This window comes from Oncorhynchus masou, chromosome 15 (genome assembly GCF_036934945.1).
Source record: "Oncorhynchus masou masou isolate Uvic2021 chromosome 15, UVic_Omas_1.1, whole genome shotgun sequence".
In the NCBI taxonomy this organism is placed as follows: Eukaryota; Metazoa; Chordata; class Actinopteri; order Salmoniformes; family Salmonidae; genus Oncorhynchus; species Oncorhynchus masou.
Genome location: NC_088226.1, coordinates 7,264,314 through 7,282,516, shown reverse-complemented (window position 1 = coordinate 7,282,516; position 18,203 = coordinate 7,264,314). Strand labels below are relative to the sequence as shown.

The following is an 18,203-nucleotide window of genomic DNA, read 5'->3' as shown; positions in this document are numbered from 1 at the left end:
TAAATTCAACAGTGTGGAATCCTGTTAAATATGTTTTCTTTATTTCAATAAATATATGTATTTATTCATGTTATACACTTGTCAATGAGAACTGATGAGTCCTCAGGGTCATTCATAGTTGAAAAATGAAATGTTGACATTATAGCATAGAGAACATTTCAATGAATGAATATTCAGAAATGATAAGAATGACAGAAAATGTACAGTGCACTGCTAGCAATGCCCATGGAAGCCCATGGGGACTGTACAAAATCTTGAGTGAAACACATTTTCTCACAGCACCACAACAGTAAAATCCCCTTTGTGTAGTCTAGACATCCTCACACAAGTACAATGCATCACAAGGCATCCACTCAAGGTTGTCCAAAAATAAAACAGGAGAAAAGATCATGCAGCCAAAATATTTTTGACTGAGTTGACTATTACAGTACACAGAACACCAGATGTGCAAAATAATACAACTTCCTCTGTAGCTCAGTTGGTAGAGCATGGCACTTGTAACACCAGGGCAGTGGGTTTGATTCCAGGGACCATACATAAAATGTATGTACACATGACTGTATGTTGCTTTGGATAAAAGCTTCATGCCAAATGGAATACATTATTATCAGAACATCATGTGGGTGTTTATGTCTGAGTGGTTTAGGAGAGGGACGCTGTAGCCTAGTCCAGTGTTTTATGACGGTTGAGAGCCACAGAAGGAGGTGATGGGCAGGCAGAGCAGGGAGCAGAAGGAGGGGTGCAGTGGCTGGACCTGACCAGGCTGGCTCCTGTGAGACCTCCAGTCAGAACCGCTGCCTGGTTTACAGCACAACGACACCTCACACCTACACACAACAGAATAATTATTGGGTCAGCAACATGTCATGTAAAATCATTCTGTAATATACTGTATATTGGCAGCACATGATCAGGCCTGTGGTTGGTTTAATTGATACAGTACCTGATGACGCTTTGGATGATCTTCTTCTCATCCTGGTCCAGACACACAGGGAAGGTGATCCCACTGCCACCACTCACCTGGACCTTGTCCACCTTCACCTCTGACCTGGAGATCTGCTGAGGGGAGAGGTCAAGGATGCAAGGGACACGAGTTAGTCAAGGTAAGCCACTACACATGACTGTTCATGACAATTTCCATGAATTGTGCTGTTTGGACAATTCTCAGCAACAACAAGTCATCAAATTAAGATCCTATATCTGTAATTTCATGCAATTCTACAAATTGTGCCATGTGGTGGAGAGAAAAATGGCCAGTTTTAGATCTAATTTCCTGTAATTCTACACATTTCCCCATAGGATGGGGAAACATTTTTGTAATTTTCTTAAGTGAATTTCCTGCATTTCTACACATCTTGCCATGAATTATTCCATGTTAATATGATATCTGAGTCAGAGTGACTAACAATATCAATGTGGCCAATGGGTAAAGGGTCGGAATTCGACAATGATTCGACAATGATTACTACTATGATTACTAAGTTGCTGGCTAGACGATTGAGTGACTGTTAGTGACTGATAAACAGTACTAAGAGAAAACTCTCTGGACCGTGGACCGTCTCAGGAGGTTCCAGATTGTGAAACGTTGCCGTACGCTCTGGACTGGGACCTGTCGCCGGAAGCTCTGAACTGGGACCTGTCGCCGGAAGCTCTGAACTGGGACCTGTCGCCGGAAGCTCTGGACTGGGACCTGTCGCCGGAAGCTCTGAACTGGGAACTGTCGCCGGAAGCTCTGGACTGGGACCTGGGAGCTCTGGACCTGTCGCCGGAAGCTCTGGACTGGGACCTGTCGCCGGAAGCTCTGAACTGGGAACTGTCGCCGGAAGCTCTGGACTGTGGAGCCGCACTGGAGGCCTGATGCGTGGGACCGGTACAGGTGGCACCGGGCTGATGACACGCACCTCAGGGTGCGGGGAGGAGGCACAGGACGTACTGGATTGTGGAGGCGCACTGTCTAGGTCTAGAGCGTGGAGCTGGCACAACCTGTCCTGGCTGGATGCTCACTTTAGCCTGGCAAGTGCGGGGCGCTGGCACAGGACGCACTGGGCTGTGAAGGCAGAGCCAACGCAGGATATCCTGGTCCGAGGAAGCATACTAGAGACCAGGAGCGCTGAGCCGGCACAACCTGTCCTGGCTGGATGCTCGGCAAGTGCAGAGAGCTGGCACTGAGCGCACCGGGCTGTGTATGCGCACTGGAGACACAGTGCATATCACAGCATAACATGGTGTCTGAACGGTCACACGCTCCTTAAAGCGAGTGCGGGGGGAGTTGGCTCTGGTCTGAAACCTGGCTCCGCCAACCACACCGGGGTTGCCTCTTGTGCTTGCGTCTTGGTTGTGAACCCCAGAGTCGTCGTTGATCCTCCTTCGCTGCCTCCGTCTGCTTCCATGGCAGGGTCTTGTCCCCTGCCATAACCTCCTCCCAATGTCCATGATGTTCTCCACTCCCTTTTCTCCCGGGCCCAGGATCCCTGCTCCTCCTGGTCATGCTGCTTGGTACTTTGGTGGTGGGATCTTCTGTCACGTTCGTCCTAATGAATGGACCAAGGTGCAGCGTGTGTAGAGTTCCACATATTTTAATAAATCGAAACTCACCAAACAAAAACAAACAAGAACAAACGAAACATGACGTTCTGGGCTGCTCACAGGCAGCTACACAAACACAAGATCCCACAAACATAATGGGGGAAATTGCTACCTAAATATGATCCCCAATCAGAGACAACGATAATCAGCTGCCTCTGATTGGGAACCATATCAGGCCAACATAGAATTATAATTCCCCTAGATAACCCACCCTAGTCACTGTCATGCCCCAACCACCATAGAGAATAAACAGCCCTCTATGGTCAGGGCGTGACACTAAAACAGCCTGAAGATGTGTTGGGTCATTGTCCTGTTGAAAAACAAATGATAGTGGGACTAAGCGCAAACCAGATGGGATGGCGTATCGCTGCAGAATGCTGTGGTAGCCATGCTGGTTAAGTGTGTCTTGAATTTGAAATAAATCATTGAAGGTGTCACCAGCAAAGCACCCTCTCCTCCTCCATGCTTCGCGGTGGGAACCAAACATGCAGAAATGATCCGTTCACCTACTCTGCGTCTCACAAAGACATGGCGGTGGGAACCAAAAATCTCAAATTTGGATTCATCAGACCAAAGGACAGATTTCCATCAGTCTAATGAACTTATCCTCTGCAGCAGAGGTAACTCTGGGTCTTCCTTTCCTGTGGCGGTCCTCATGAGAGCCAGTTTCATCATAGCACTTGAAATGTTCTGCATTGACTGACCTTTATGTCTTAAAGTAATGATGGACTGTAGTTTCTTTTCGCTGATTTGAGCTGTTCTTGCCAAAATATGGACTTGGTATTTTACCAAATAGGGCTATCTTCCGTATACCACCCCTACCTTGTTACAACACAACTGATTGGCTCAAACACATTAAGAAGGAAAGAAATTCCACAAATTAACTTTAACAAGGCATACCTTTTAATTGAAAGGCATTCCAGGTGACTACCTCATGAAGCTTGCCAAGTGTGTGCAAAGCTGTCAACAAGGCAAAGGGTGGCTCCTTTGAAGAATCATGAAATATTATGAAATATATTTTGATTTGATTAACACTTTTTTGGTTACTACATGATTTCATGTGTTATTTCATAGTTTTAATGTCTTCATTATTATTCTACAATGTAGAAAATAGTAAAAACAAAGAAAAACCCTTGAATGAGTAGGTGTGTCCAAACGTTTGACTGGTACTGTATATATATATATTCTTTTTTAATATATTGTTTTTGTGGGTTGGGGGCCCCCAGGCGGCCGCGGGGCCCTAAGCGGTTGCTTATGTCTCTTCTGCCCAGGTGACAAGCAATGTGTCTCTATTTCACCTGATTGTAGTTTTTCTTGGATTTGGAGCTCTGTATCTTCAACACCTCTGTCATTGTCAAGTGAAGACTCTCCATTTTGGAATCTAGATACAAACACATTATCTTGAGTAGTTAATGTCATATTTTCTAACAACTGCACAGGAACTACCAAGATTAAAATAACATTTTATGGGAGTTATGTCAAGAGAAAAATATGACTAAATATGTGTAAAATATTACATCTATTTTTGTATTCATCTTTCTCAATTCATCTTCTTCAAAGCTTGCGGTAAGCCACATACCTAGCTGCTGAGGTCTCTTGCAGGCTTTCCTCAAGTTTATTGAGGTGCAAACCATGTCTGTTTCTGTCCTTTGACTCCTCCCACTTACAAAAACCTAAAATAGAATGATGGAAGGGCTGGAAAATAATGTCTCTCAAGTCATTTTGTAATTGTGTTTTTGAAAAAGTGCTAAATAATACCTTGTTATAAACAATATATAGTGCTAATGGCAGGGCCTCACGATCTCCATCAATCCCAAACCTTTTGCTAGCTGCACCTGTAACACAGAGGCAGTCATGACTAGATATTACAGTAGAAGGACAGACACACATATAGAATCTAGAATAAAACACAGGCATGTTTTGTTAAATAACCTTTGCGAGTGGTGTGTGTGTTTTTGTGCAAGTGCATGCATAAGTGTGCCTATGCATGCGTGTTCGAGGTGGGCAAACTCACCCATGGCCTTGACGGCTCGTGTCCCTGCTGTGTGTCCAAGCTCCAAGGAATGGATAAACACCTCTCTTCTCTTCTCTCCCCCAGCCAGGGTCAGCTATGTCACACATAATTGAAAGTACTTTGAATGGCATGCACGTGTTTGTGTGAAAAACATCAGTCATGTGGACTCAATCATCCATTTACTGGTGTAGACAGATATGCCTGTATAGAATTCCCTTGTATCCTACAATGTTTCACAGTGTATCTGAATACAGTTTTGAAATACAGTACCAGTCAAAAGTTTGGGCACACCAACTCATTCGAGGGTTTTTCTTTATTTTTGCTATTTCATACATTGTAGAATAATAGTGAAGACATCAAAACTATGAAATAACACATATGGAATCATGTAGTAATCAAAATGTAATGGTCTGGGTGTAGCTGGTGCAGAGGAGTCAGGCGCAGGACAGCAGAGATGAGTAACACAAGTAACTTTACTCAAATATTCCAATAACATGTCGTAATACCGAGCCCACAATAACGGACCGAACATACATAAAACAATCACGCACAAAACCTATGGGGAAAACAGAGGGTTAAATAATGAACATGTAATTGGGGAATTGAAACCAGGTGTGTAAAACAAAGACAAAACAAATGTAAAATAAAAAGTGGATTGGCGATGGCTAGAAGGCCGGTGACTTCGACCGCCGAACACCGCCCAAACAAGGAGAGGGACTGACTTCGGCAGAAGTCGTGACACAAAAAGTATTAAACAAATAAAAAATATATATTCTGTTTTAGATTCCCACCCTTTGCCTTGATGACAGCTTTGCACACTCTTGGCATTCTCTCAACCAGCTTCAGCTGTAATGCTTTTCAAACAATCTTGAAAGAGTTCCCACATACGCTGAGCACTTGTTGGCTGCTTTTCCTATATTCTGCAGTCCAACTCACCCCAAACCATCTCAACTGGGTTGAGGTCGGGTGATTGTGGAGGCCAGGTCATCTGATGCAGCAATCCATCACTCTCCTTCTTGGTCAAATAGCCCTTACACAGCCTGGAGGTGTGTTGAGTCATTGTCCTGTTGAAAAACAAATTATATTCCCACTAAGTGCAAGCCATATGGGATGGCGTATCGCTGCAGAATGCTGTGGTCGCCATGCTGGTTAAGTGTGTTTAGAATTCTAAATAAATCACTGACAGTGTCACCAGCAAAGCACCCCCACACCATCACACCTCCTCCTCCATGCATGTTTCACGGTCGGACGGCCTGATCCACGTAGTCTCCTCTGAACAGTTGATGTTGAGATGCGTCTGTTACTTTACTCTGTGAAGCATTTATTTGTGCTGCAATTTCTATCCTCTGCAGCAGAGGTAACTCTGGGTCTTCCTTTCCTGTGGTGGTTCTCATGAGAGCCAGTTTCATCATAGCACTTGATGGTTTTTGCGACTGCTCTTGAAGAAACTTTCAAAGTTCTTGAAATTTTCTGCAATGACTGACCTTCAGCTCTTGCCATAATATGGGCGTGGTATTTTAACAAATAGGGCTATCTTCTGTATACCACCCCTACCTTGTCACGACACAACTGATTGGCTCAAACACATTAAGGAAAGTAATTCCACAAATGAAGTTTTAAATAGGCACACATGTTAATTGAAAAGTATTCCAGGTGACTACGTCATGAAGCTGATTGAGAGAATGCCAAGAGTGTGCACGGCTGTCATTAAGGCAAAGGGTGGCTATTTTGAAGAATCTCATTATAAAACATTTGTAGATTTGTTTAACACTTTTTTGGTTACTACATGATTCCATATGTGTTATTTCATAGTTTTGATGTCTTCACCTTTATTCTACAATGTAGAAAATAGTAAAAATAAAGAAAAACCATTGAATGAGTAGGTGTGTCCAAACTTTTGACTGGTACTGTATGTATTAGTTAAAGTAAGACCGGGCTCACCTCAGCCTGGTAGAGTTGTAACAGAACAGGCTGTGCTGCATTTCGACAGTAATACAGCACCAGGTCTGCCAGGAGGAGAACGCGCTCAGAGGAGCTGCTATCTGAGTCACAATCCACTTTAGAAGTTGTCTGGGAAATTACATTCATATAGAAATACAATCCCCAGTTAGGATAATTAAAGGGCACATTATGGTCTGTTTGAAAAGGAACCCAGGTGAAGTTGTAATTGTGGTACCTGGCACAGGACATCAGAGGACAGGCTGAGGAGACTGAGCACGCTCTGTTTGTACCAGGGGTCAGTCATGCCTATCAACTGGGCGATGTCAGTAGTGCTGTCCTCAAGTATAACTGCATTTGACTTCTGGATGTGACAGCAAAGATAAGATAAGTTGTTACAATTTTAGGGTTAGGAAGAGATTATAAGCTCTCATTGTCATATCTAATGGCACGTCATAATGTTTTAGTCTTCTGTACACAACTATGAAGTCAGCTGTAGATAATGCTCTTGTCCTCTTCTGGAAGAATCAAGAAGCTGGGTATTCTCACCGTAGATGTTGGGCATTTCAGTAGACTCCCTAGGTGCCCCTCAGGCACTATGGACACTCCTGGACCTCCCAGGTTCCCTCTCTTCACAGGGACAAAGTAGAACTGCAGCCTGTAGGCCCTGGTGAGGCGAGGACACCTGCTCTCCCTCTGCTGTAGGTCAGTGTAGGCCCTGGCCAGCCTCCCTGCCTCCCGGTCCCCCCCAAATACTACCACCCTGACCAGGGTGGACATCTCCACCCCATCCCCCTCCTCACAACTCAGAATGGGCCTCTTCCGGACACACACGTGGTGACTCTGGGGAAACGGTCCATCTGAGGTGGGGGCAGGCACCCCTAAACTGCGGGGCAGGCAGGGCAGGCGGACCTGTCTAGGCAATGACTTGGAGCGCTTGAACAGCGCCCCAGATGGGCCGTCTCTAATGACATCACCACGGGAGCCCATGCTCTGTGCGCGTCGGCAGAGGGAGGAGCTGCGTTGGGACTTGAAGAGCATGGAGAAACGCTGGCTGAGGTGGACTTTTGACTTTGGTCTCCTCCTGGTCTCTGGTTGACCGTCATCTGTCTCCAAGTCCTCGCTGAAGTCACTGTCCACCCCAGAAGACTCAGACAGGGTGGAGGGCACAGACAAGCTGGAGGACAGGGAGTAGCTGGAGAACATAGAGTCTTTGGAGCAGATGGACACAGTGGAGATCTGGTGGTCTGTGTACCGGTTCTTTATTGTTTCCTCCTCTGTTTCCTCATCTTCATCATCCTCCTCTCCCTTGTCTGTGGGAAGGTTAAAGACTGGGAGCTGGTCCAGCTCACTCTGAAGAAGGTCATTTAAAATGTCTGAACGAATACACAGAATTACATCATTAACAGTCCACAGACACAAAGGCTATAAAGATTTTACAGTATGGTGTTGAAATATACTGTCTTGAATATGGAGAAAGAAGCAATGGGAAAAAAGCTCATTACCGAAGTTGTCCTTATCCCAGGAGTACATGTGACATTTGGCTAAGGGCAGCGTCAGTGTATGGACATTTCCTAATAAGAGAAAGATCCAAGACTATTCAGATCAAGTATGACCAAGCATTGTATGTGACACTGTGAGTTTCTCAGAGTCATTACTCATTTGACTTCCTCATCTGTCTATCTCTAATCATCTCCAGTCCGTCCTGTTTGCCCAAAGTAGACCAGCTTATCTGTTCCAGGAACACCTCAGATGGTGAGATTATCATGAAGCATGTCGTAAAGTTCTCTCACCAGGGCTTGTATGGCAGTCTGGAGGGGGTATGCCAATGCTCTCCACCAGCCCCTTTAGGCTCTGCAATAGACTCTCTCTGGCTGCGTCTGGGTCCTGTGTAGAGGCTGCTGTCTCCAGGGCCTCTGTTACTGCAGTCACAAGCTGCTCCAGATCCTCTGCCCCTTTTGACTGTTTGACAAATACAGATATGGTATAACCTGTTTGCTAGCAGTATATGTATGATACAGATTATATGCAGTAGTGTTGGTGCACCATACATAATGCATATATGCCTAAATCCAAAATGAACAACCAAAAATACGTTAAATTATGGAGCTAGAAAATGGTGAATGTAAAAATGTAATTTATGACCCTGGAGTACAGATAATCATATAGAAATGCCTATGTGACAGTAGGTGAAGTAACTGAACTGTGAACACCTAATTTAGGAATCACATATAATAGGACATACCTGCAGTGCATGATGCAGTATCTGGAGGGGGTACTTGGTCCCCAGGGCAGCCTGGAAGGCATGTTTGATCAGGGTGATGGAGGTGTCCCTCTGGGAGTGACAGACACCACTCAGCTGCTCAGAGACAGACAGGAGCTCGGGAGGGACATCCTCGCCTGGGCTCATTAACAATACCGTCCTAATACAGTCACACACACAAGTTAAGATCACACACACACAACAAAGAGGAGAACAATGGTTTGTGTTTAAATGTTTCAAGTTGGGGCGATGTTGAATGATTTAATCACGGATGGTCTGTGTTGACTTACATAGTTTTGGAGTGATTGGTGGTGGTGGTGGTGGTGGTCAAGCCCTGTTCTTCTCTCAATAGTCTTTGAAATGAGATACCTGGTGGAAATACAGTATAAGTGATGGTATTGTTTGTATTGTATTGTTTAAACCAGGGCTCTCCTGGTAGGGTTGGAGAGCCCTGGTTTAAACAATAGTGCCACCATGTGGAAGAAAATGGAACTTGAATCAGGACAGTGGCAAGTGACAGATGAGATGAGACCCATACCAACATAAAGGCTGTATAGAGTCAAGGGTTCAATACCTGGTGCCCTGAGCTCCTGCTGGATGAGGGAGAGCAGGTGTCGGCTGGCGCTGCAGCAGGGCTCCGGCCAGGACAGGAAACAGTGGAACACCTCAAAGGCATCCTGCAGCACCCCAGAGTCAGGGGAGAAGTGAGGGGTCTGAAACAGAGGAGAGATATTTACTGGATCATCGGAGAACTACGCTACATTGGACTGGTCCTAGACTGTCCACACGTGGGTTTCTGGTCATGGTTGGTGATGATGAGTTTCTGTGGTGTGGCGGTCTACTGTATCTGGGCTCACCTGCAGAAGAGTAGAAGAGAACAGGAGAGCCAGTGGGACCACCAGCTCATCCTGGGACTGCTCTAGAACCTACAGAATATGGAATTACATTACAGCTATATTACAGATCCATTACAGCTACATTACAGTTACATTACAGCTCCATTACAGTTACATTACAGCTCCATTACAGTTACATTACAGCTACATTACAGCTCCATTACAGTTACATTACAGCTACATTACAGCTACAGTCAATTACACAGATGTAGAACAGTTCATTACATGGAGAGCCATACCTCCCTAGTTTTCCTCAGAATCTGCTGCAGTAGGATGATGAAGTTTTGTGGATCTCGCTTCACTAGTTCCTCTAAACTCCAGCGGTTTATGCACAGGCCAGCTAAACACACAGACAAACACACAATGTAAGACAAATATACTTTCTTACTTCCCCTTTCAGTAGGAATGGTGGTCAAATCCAAACAATCATACTGTGTGCATAAAATTGACACTGTGCTGTCCATATTTAATATGAGTTTATTTAAGTGGGTGTGGACAAATGTAAAGTACTTATATCGTATTACAAACTGGGTGGTTCCAGCCCTGAATGCTAATTGGCTGACAGCCGTGGTATATGAGATCGTATACCATGGGTAAGACAAAACACTTATTTTTACTGTTCTAATTATGTTGGTAACCAGTTTATAATAGCAATAAGGCACCTCGGGGGTTTGTGGTATATGGCCAATATACCAGGTATATTGTAGTATCCAGGCACTCTGCGATGTGTCGTACGTAAGAACAGCCCTTGGCCATATACCACACACCCTTGTGCCTTATTGCTTGATTGTCACTCTGGAGTGCTGTGTTACAGCCTGATGCTTCATATACCATTTGTTCTTTTGAGTCACTAGGCCCTAAAAATTCCCTAGAAATTATTTCAATTTCCTATTTGACATGTGAGCTATGTCCTCACCCCCTCCTCCCCCATGTGTCACCTCTTTCATTTCCCCTTTGACTCATGGCGAAACTAGATGACCCAACATTTTAACACTGTTTCACAACAATGGGAGTATTTTTTATGAATGAAAACACGCATGATTGACTGCATAACCGATATACCACATTCATTAACATTCAGATGTGAAAGTGGTGAAATTTCACACTGATTAATCATATCCGGATATTACATTTGGATTTTGATATGATTGAACTTCCTTCTTAAGAGATGTGCTTTTCAAAGAACATTAGATCAGTAAATCTAAGTGATGAGGCTTACCGTTCCAGGGCTGTGTGTTGGGAGAGCTGTGGCCCAGGCCATAAAGGCACCTGTCCAGGGCGTGGTGGATACGGTCCTCTGTGCACGAGGTGTGCTCCATCTTAGATCATCTCCTGCAAAAGCATCACAGGATTTTCAGTAGTTGAACAACATTACCGTTTTGTTCTTAATTACTTAATTACTTGCAACCACAAGTGTTTGATCTGTGGATGAATAAAAGCTGTAATAAATAAATGGTGTTCAGAAAAGAACACTTCCATGTTTCAGCAGTGTGAACTCCCCTGGCTCTTTGTTAATCCACAGACTGATGATCAGATTGGGCATACATTAAATAAGAGCCTTAGGCCCAGAGTAAAGCTGCTGTGACCTGTGTCCCCACGGGGCCCTATATTTAACCTGGAGGGTCTCTTTCTTCATGTGTGCAGACAGGAAGATGTCATTGTGAAGTACAGCTGGGCCATGCAACAGGGACTGAGATGTCAATAGGAAACTGAGGGTCACCTGTGGCAGAACAAACAGGAAAAGTGCCTCCCTATTATGATTACTTGGAACGTGACTAAGGAAGCACTCTGAGGGTAAAGTTCATACCCTACATGAGATGAGGAGATATTTAGATGTAATGGCAGTTCAAGATCACTCTGAAACTTTATATCATTTCAGCCAGTAGTTTTGAAAGTGATGCTCACGAGCCAAAACGAGTCCCTGTTTTTTGTGTACTATGTCATCCAATTGTGTACGGCATCATCTATTTTGTGTGATGTTAGGAATTGTGCAATTTGTATGATGCAGTATTATACAAATGTAGCAATTTGTGTGATATGTTACAAATCCAATTTGTGCAATATGTTACACATTTATTGTGCTGAAGATCTCGGAAGTGTATCTTTAAGGCAGGAATGTGATGACATGGAATAATAAAATGACATTGCCCTACTCACTGAAACCTTTCCTGTGCACACATACCATATTTACAGTTCTGTTGTGTGAACTTGATGGTAGTTTTTCACGTATGCTACATGACCAAAAGTATGTGGACACCTGCTCATCGAACATCTCATTCCAAAATCATGGGCATTAATATAGAGTTGGTCCCCCTATGCCGCTATAACAGCCTCCACTCTTCTGCGAAGGCTTTCCACTAGATGTTGGAACATTGCTGCGGGGACTTTCTTCCATTCAGCCACAAGAGCATTAATGAGGTCAGGCACTGATATTGGGCGATTGGGCCTGGTACGCAGCCAGAATTTCAATTCATCCCAAAGGTGTTTGATGGTGTTGAGGTCAAGGCTCTGTGCAGGCCAGTCAAGTTCTTCAGCACCGATCTCGACAAACCATTTCTGTATGGACCTCACTTTGTGCATGGGGGAAATGTCATGCTGAAACAGGAAAGGGCCTTCCCCAAACTGTTGCCACAAAGTTGGAAGCAAAGACTCATCTAGAATGTAATTATATGCTGTAGTATTAAGATTTCCCTTCACTGGAACTAAGGGGCCTAGCCTGAACCAAGAAAAACAGCCCCAGACCATTATTCCTCCTCCACCAAACGGTACAGTTTGCACTGTGCATTAGGGCAGGTAGCGTTCTCCTGCCATCCGCCAAGCCAGATTAGTCCGTCGGACTGCCAGATCGTGAAGCATGATTCATAACGCCAGAGAACGCGTTTCCACTGCTCCAGAGTCCAATGGCAGCGAGCTTTACACCACTCCAGCTGGCCCTTGGCATTACGCATGGTGATCTTAGGCTTGTTTGCGGCTGCTCGGCCATGGAAACCCATTTCATGAAGCTCCCGATGAACACGTTGCTTCTAGAGGCAGTTTGGAACTCAGTAGTGAGTGTTTCAAACGAGGACAGACAATTTTTACATGCTACGCGATTCGGCACTCAACGGTCCCATTCTATGAGCTTGTGTGGCTTACCACTTAGCGGCTGGGCCGTTGTTGCTCCTAGACGTTTCCACTTCACAATAACAACACTTACAGTTGACCAGGGCAGCTCTAGCTGGGCAGAAATTTGACTAACCTACTTGTTGGAAAGGTGGCATCTTCTGACGGTGCCACATTGAAAGTCTCTGAGCTCTTCCGTAAGGTCCTTCTACTGACAATTTTCTACTTGACATTACTGTACTGGCTGGCCAGAATTCCAACCTCAGCAGAGGAAGCAGGTGTCACTCTGTGACACTGTTCCTGTGATCCATGGTGCCGGCCGGAGGACTCCCACATAACACAGGGACAACAACACTGTACTGGGAGCAACAATAACTGAGTGTTTTGGAGTACATGAAGCAACACCACAACGATCATTTTGTGACTTGGTTAAGACTGTTGTTGACAGATTGTGTGGATGATATGTTGAAAGAGGAACAGGAAACGAAGGCTTTACAACACTTTGCTTTTGCAGCAACGTTTTTTGGAAGTTTTAGAAATTTCACACCTCTGCAAAATGGGCCCATTTTCTAAGAAATCTAAGCGACTGATCTTGGTTTGCACCAGAGGTGAGATCAGTGTTGTTGTTGGGTACAGAGGGTAGCAACACTGCACACACACTCAACTGCAGCTTAAACTCAAAACTTGAGTCTCAATTATTTTCCTTTCCCAAGTCTTGATACACCATCAAGTTCTTACACAATGTCTAAATTATTCTAGGAGAAAGGACCTGTTGACATTTCATCAAAGCAGTAGACCAGACACTGGGTGAAGATTGTTAAATCTTACCTGCAGCTGTCCTGAAGGGTATGTGTCTTTCAGTAGTGCTTTATATCCCAGCGATTTTTTCCATCCAGCTGTGGCTCACCAGTGGAAGGGACACGAATACAGTGACCACATCCTTCACTGTGTGTGCTGCCACAGCCCAACGAAAATAGATGATCAAAATTCAAAGTCAAGTGAGCATGTGTAGCTAAACAGGAACTGAATGAAAGTCATGTTGAGGAGGTAGTTGGCATTGTGGTGGTATGAGGGCAGGGCATTTCAAAATCATTTACCTCATTTGACATCTTGTCAAGAGATTGACAGCTTGTCAAAGTAATTAAGTAGGCCTACTTCTATCTTTTTTATTTAACCTTTATTTAACCAGGCAAGTCAGTTAAGAATAAATTCTTATTTTCAATGATGGCCTGGGAACAGTGGGTTAACTGCATGTTCAGGGGCAGAACGACAGATTTGTACCTTTTCAGTTCAGGGGTTTGAATTCGCAACCTTCCAGTTTCTAGTCCAACGCTCTAACCACTAGGCTACCCTGCCGCGTATCGGACAGATTATAATGTCTGAAAAATGTCTGAAAAATGGCATAAAATTAACAACTTCTGGTCAACTGAAACTGTAAAACATATTTGAAGGCTTAAAGTTAGACCCAGCGACACGACATATGAAGTAGATGCAGAAAATTAACAGCATAGTGGGTGTCCACAAGATAGCACAGCCACAAAGTAAAAATGGTCTATCTCTTAAAAATTCATGAAAACAAACATTTGCTTTTTGGTCTTAATTTAAGGTCAGGGTAAGGTATAACAGCAGTGTGGTTAAGGTTGAGGTTAACGCAACGGTAAGGTTTAAAATACGATTGTATAGGACATGATATAGATGTCCTATATAGGACATGTTTTGGCCATAATTTCTAATTTTGTGGCTGGGGTAACTAGTGATGACCAGCAGTGTGTCAATTTCCGCAACAACGAAGAGTGTTTAAAGTGCGAGGCTCAATTGCTCTGCTGTTTTGGTGCCCTGGCTAATAAGCTATGAGCAGCGTGAAGCGAACCATTGCACATGCGCTGTGTGTGACTATGTGAGAGTAAAGTCTTGCATCTCGCTCCTCTCAATATCTGGGTTTTAACGAGATGGGATACCGCTTTGCCAGATTTGACTTCTCATGGCAGGCTAGGAGAATTTACGCAGAAGGTTAGGATAATTCACGTATCAGGTTAGGATAATTATGTTAAGGTTAGGAAAAGGGTAAGGTTAGCTAAAAAAAATGTATTTGATCAAAGTTGTATTCCTTCTAACCATGACCACGTATCTGAAAAACATTGCCACACAAATTACACTTTTTCAAAATGGGAAATGTGTGGAACATTTAAAGGGATGTGACATTGGTTTGCTTTTGGCCGATTATTTTCCATGTTCTCAATCAAGCGTTTACTGAGCTTCAGAGTAGCCAACAAACGCGGACACAGTCAGCAGTAATGTCTCAAGGATAGATTACTATGAATTCCTTTATTCGTAACAGTACTTCCCGCCACAGCACGATGTCGCTGCTTGCGTATAATTTTCTGAAGTTTGGCGGGACTTCTATCGTTCCATTTCACAATGTATGCTACAGAAGTACATCAATAATACGGTTAAGGCTGAGATTAAACCTGTTGTATTGGCACTTTTGTGAGATTCAATGTAAACTTGTTTTTGTATTATTATTTATCAGTTATACCTGCATCTGCTATCCTGTTGTGGCACAGGTGGTAACTTGAGAAGAACACTGAAGTTGTCTAAAATTTGTCATTTTACCTTTATTTAATTAGGCAAGTCAGTATCTTATTTTCAGTGACGGACTAGGAACAGTGGGTTAACTGCCCTATTCAGGGGCAGAATGACAGATTTTTACCTTGTCAGTTCGGGGTTTGATCTTGCAACCTTCCGGTTCCTAGTCCAACGATTTTTACCAGGCTACCTTTACTAGGCTACCTGCCACCGCTGCAATTGGACCTGCCAGCTGTGTGATCTTTGAATAATTGAAATAATAATAAACAAAATCCTAATATCATTGTTGTTTTAATAATATGATGTAATAAGCTGAATACAAACATATTTCAAATAAATTTGAGTTGAGGTATATTTTATAATTTATTCTTACACACCAGTGGATGTCGTTGTTCTTTATTTTAGCTCTGCGAGCATCTCCGTATGACCTCAAGCTCTGCTGGATAACAGGGTCTCGCTTCTCTGTTCAAACAGTGAGAGCGTCAGAAAGGGAATGGGACAGACAAGAGACAGAGGTAGACAGAGGTGTGACTGAGTGGAAGACAGAGTCAGGGAAGCTAATAGCGAGCTGGTCCTTCCAATTTATGTCTAGAAACACAGAAAAAGGCAAACTAGCGGTAGAATTTCGTGCGTAAAAAGAGAGTAGGCTGCCCTCTATATTCTTAAGTTTTACAACACTTCTCTTCCAGGCTGAACAGTTATTCGGAGGTAGTGTCCTCTGTGGAGTTTTCTTTGTCTCGTAAGATGATTTCATTCACATACATGTGCATGACTGTTTGTGTTTCATCTGTTTATGTGTGGAGAACAACACACAGAAATGTACATAGGCTATTGATGTAATATTGACATGTATGAATGGTATTCTGCTTGTTTGTCTTCACCATGGATCATTCCAAATGTAGGCTAAATAGCAGTTAAATATAGAGGGTCACATATATATATATATATATAGATATATATTATAGGCTATTCATTTTGCAATGCATGATATGATAATGTTCCTCTAAATCTACGTAACAAACATCTTAAATATGTCTCTCTTTTTCTACGACTACATTTCAGCGCAAGTGACACTAAAGAGCACGGATTACAATGATAAGGATTTCAGAGGTTTGGGTCACCTCGGTGGCCATTTCTCTGGTGGTTAAGGGGGCTCTTGGAGGTTATGGGATGAGTATGTTTGCTGCCCAGTCGTCCCCTCCAGACCCATGCTATGATGAGAACGGCAACCCCCGGAGGTGCATCCCCGATTTCGTGAACTCTGCTTTCGGGAAGGACGTGCGCGTCTCCAGCACCTGTGGAACCCCGGCCTCAAGGTACTGCGTCGTGACCGAGAAGGGTGAGGAGAGGACTAGGGATTGCCACACCTGCGATGCAGGGGACCCAAAGAAGACTCATCCACCCGCGTATTTAACTGATCTCAACAACCCTCATAACCTCACCTGCTGGCAGTCAGAAAACTATGTCCAGTATCCTCAGAACGTCACGCTCACTTTGTCTTTGGGTAAAAAATTTGAGGTCACCTATGTGAGCTTGCAGTTCTGTTCACCCCGACCCGAATCTATGGCTATCTTCAAGTCAATGGACTATGGCAAATCCTGGGTTCCTTTCCAATTCTACTCTACCCAGTGTAAGAAGATGTATAACAAGCAGAATAAGGCGGCAATTACCAAGCAGAACGAACAAGAGGCGATTTGCACAGACTCTCACACGGACATGCACCCGCTGACAGGTGGGCTCATTGCGTTCAGCACCTTGGATGGCAGACCTTCGGCGCACGACTTCGACAACTCTCCCGTGCTGCAGGACTGGGTGACAGCCACCGACATCAAGGTGGCGTTCAGCCGACTGCACACGTTTGGGGATGAGAACGAGGACGACTCGGAGCTGGCTAGAGATTCCTACTTTTACGCGGTATCAGACCTGCAGGTTGGCGGGCGGTGCAAGTGCAACGGCCACGCTTCAAAGTGCGTAAAAGATAGGGAAGGAAACCTGGTATGCGAGTGCAAGCACAACACCGCGGGGCCGGAGTGTGACAGGTGTAAACCTTTCCATTATGACCGTCCTTGGCAGCGCGCAACCGCGAGAGAGGCAAACGAATGTGTTGGTAAGTCAACTATTGTCGGTAAGTCAACTATTTACCCTTGTAACCCAGAGCTTTGCGCTATAACGTTTTTTTTAGAGATTGAAATGTCCTTTCTAAATTGCAAGACTCATAATGATCGAAAGTATTTTGTGTGATTGCGCAGGTTTCTTATTATGCCTTGAAAAACGCATTTTACGCATAGTCTAATGCAGACCTGATTTGTTCATTATTCAGTTCTTAAATTCAAATTAAATTTAAGCTTCTCACATTGATCCAATATGAATTAGGCTTTGTAAACCACCGATTGTTTTTGGCTAATTAGTTATTTTTAAATCGTTTAATTGTGTCAAATAAAACTAATCCACCATGCATTCGTAAATTACACCAGTAAATTCATTACCCTGTTCAAATATGCCCAATCTGATAACGATTCAAAATGGGAAAACCACAGTAATTGTGAGGAGGGAAATTCATTAAGGTATATCAACCAATTTGAAAAAGTCAGCATAATGTATATCAAATGTTGTCGCCAATAACCAAATTATTGTGTTAATGTAAAAAATGGATTTTGTTGAAAATTATTTAATTGAATGATTTGAATTTAATAAAGTGAGGGCTGGTCCGTGTTCCAAACTTTGTTTTTATCACCCAAACCACCATAAAAAATGGAATGGCATAGTCAGTTTAATTTACTAACAATTACCCACATAAAACCAAACGCTGATTAGCTAC

The 18,203-nt window shown here is 43.7% G+C and overlaps 2 protein-coding genes across 3 annotated transcripts in view; one reads left to right on the top strand and one right to left on the bottom strand.

Moving 5' to 3' along the window:
• Nucleotides 1–19: 19 nt before the first annotated feature.
• Nucleotides 20–13,808, bottom strand: LOC135555440 (phosphoinositide 3-kinase regulatory subunit 5-like). Of its 2 annotated transcripts, none has more exons than XM_064987851.1 (18): nt 13,628–13,808; nt 10,917–11,029; nt 9,937–10,037; nt 9,659–9,727; nt 9,376–9,514; nt 9,092–9,170; nt 8,784–8,961; nt 8,332–8,500; nt 8,044–8,112; nt 7,088–7,914; nt 6,777–6,902; nt 6,542–6,670; nt 4,601–4,694; nt 4,345–4,421; nt 4,166–4,259; nt 3,885–3,967; nt 944–1,059; nt 20–827 (listed from the first exon to the last, which is right to left on the bottom strand). In XM_064987851.1, the coding sequence occupies exons 2-18, from the start codon at nt 11,014–11,016 to the stop codon at nt 677–679; spliced, it is 2,601 nt and encodes an 866-aa protein (XP_064843923.1). In that variant the 5' UTR covers nt 11,017–11,029; nt 13,628–13,808; the 3' UTR covers nt 20–676. The 2 variants fall into 2 exon arrangements, with proteins under 2 accessions (XP_064843923.1, XP_064843924.1); XM_064987852.1 differs by having other exon boundaries at nt 944–1,056.
• A 2,078-nt stretch (nt 13,809–15,886) lies between these two features.
• LOC135555439 (netrin-1-like) overlaps nt 15,887–18,203 on the top strand; it is a 40,468-nt gene continuing 38,151 nt past the window's right edge. The window contains exons 1-2 of the mRNA XM_064987850.1: nt 15,887–16,124; nt 16,448–17,492. Of these exons, the coding sequence (XP_064843922.1) occupies nt 16,478–17,492 (1,015 nt within the window). The 5' untranslated portion in view covers nt 15,887–16,124; nt 16,448–16,477. The remainder of the gene's footprint in view (nt 16,125–16,447; nt 17,493–18,203) is intronic.

What these genes read in the sequence shown, in the direction of transcription:
- LOC135555440 (XM_064987851.1), bottom strand. Translation starts at nt 11,016, where the DNA reads ATGGAGCACACCTCGTGCACAGAGGACCGTATCCACCACGCCCTGGAC. An exon ending in TGAAATGCCCAACATCTACG is followed by an intron (nt 6,903 to 7,087) that starts GTGAGAATACCC and finishes TGTCACATCCAG; the next exon opens with AAGTCAAATGCAGTTATACT. An exon ending in CCAAGAAAAACTACAATCAG is followed by an intron (nt 1,060 to 3,884) that starts GTGAAATAGAGA and finishes CTCTCCCCTCAG; the next exon opens with CAGATCTCCAGGTCAGAGGT.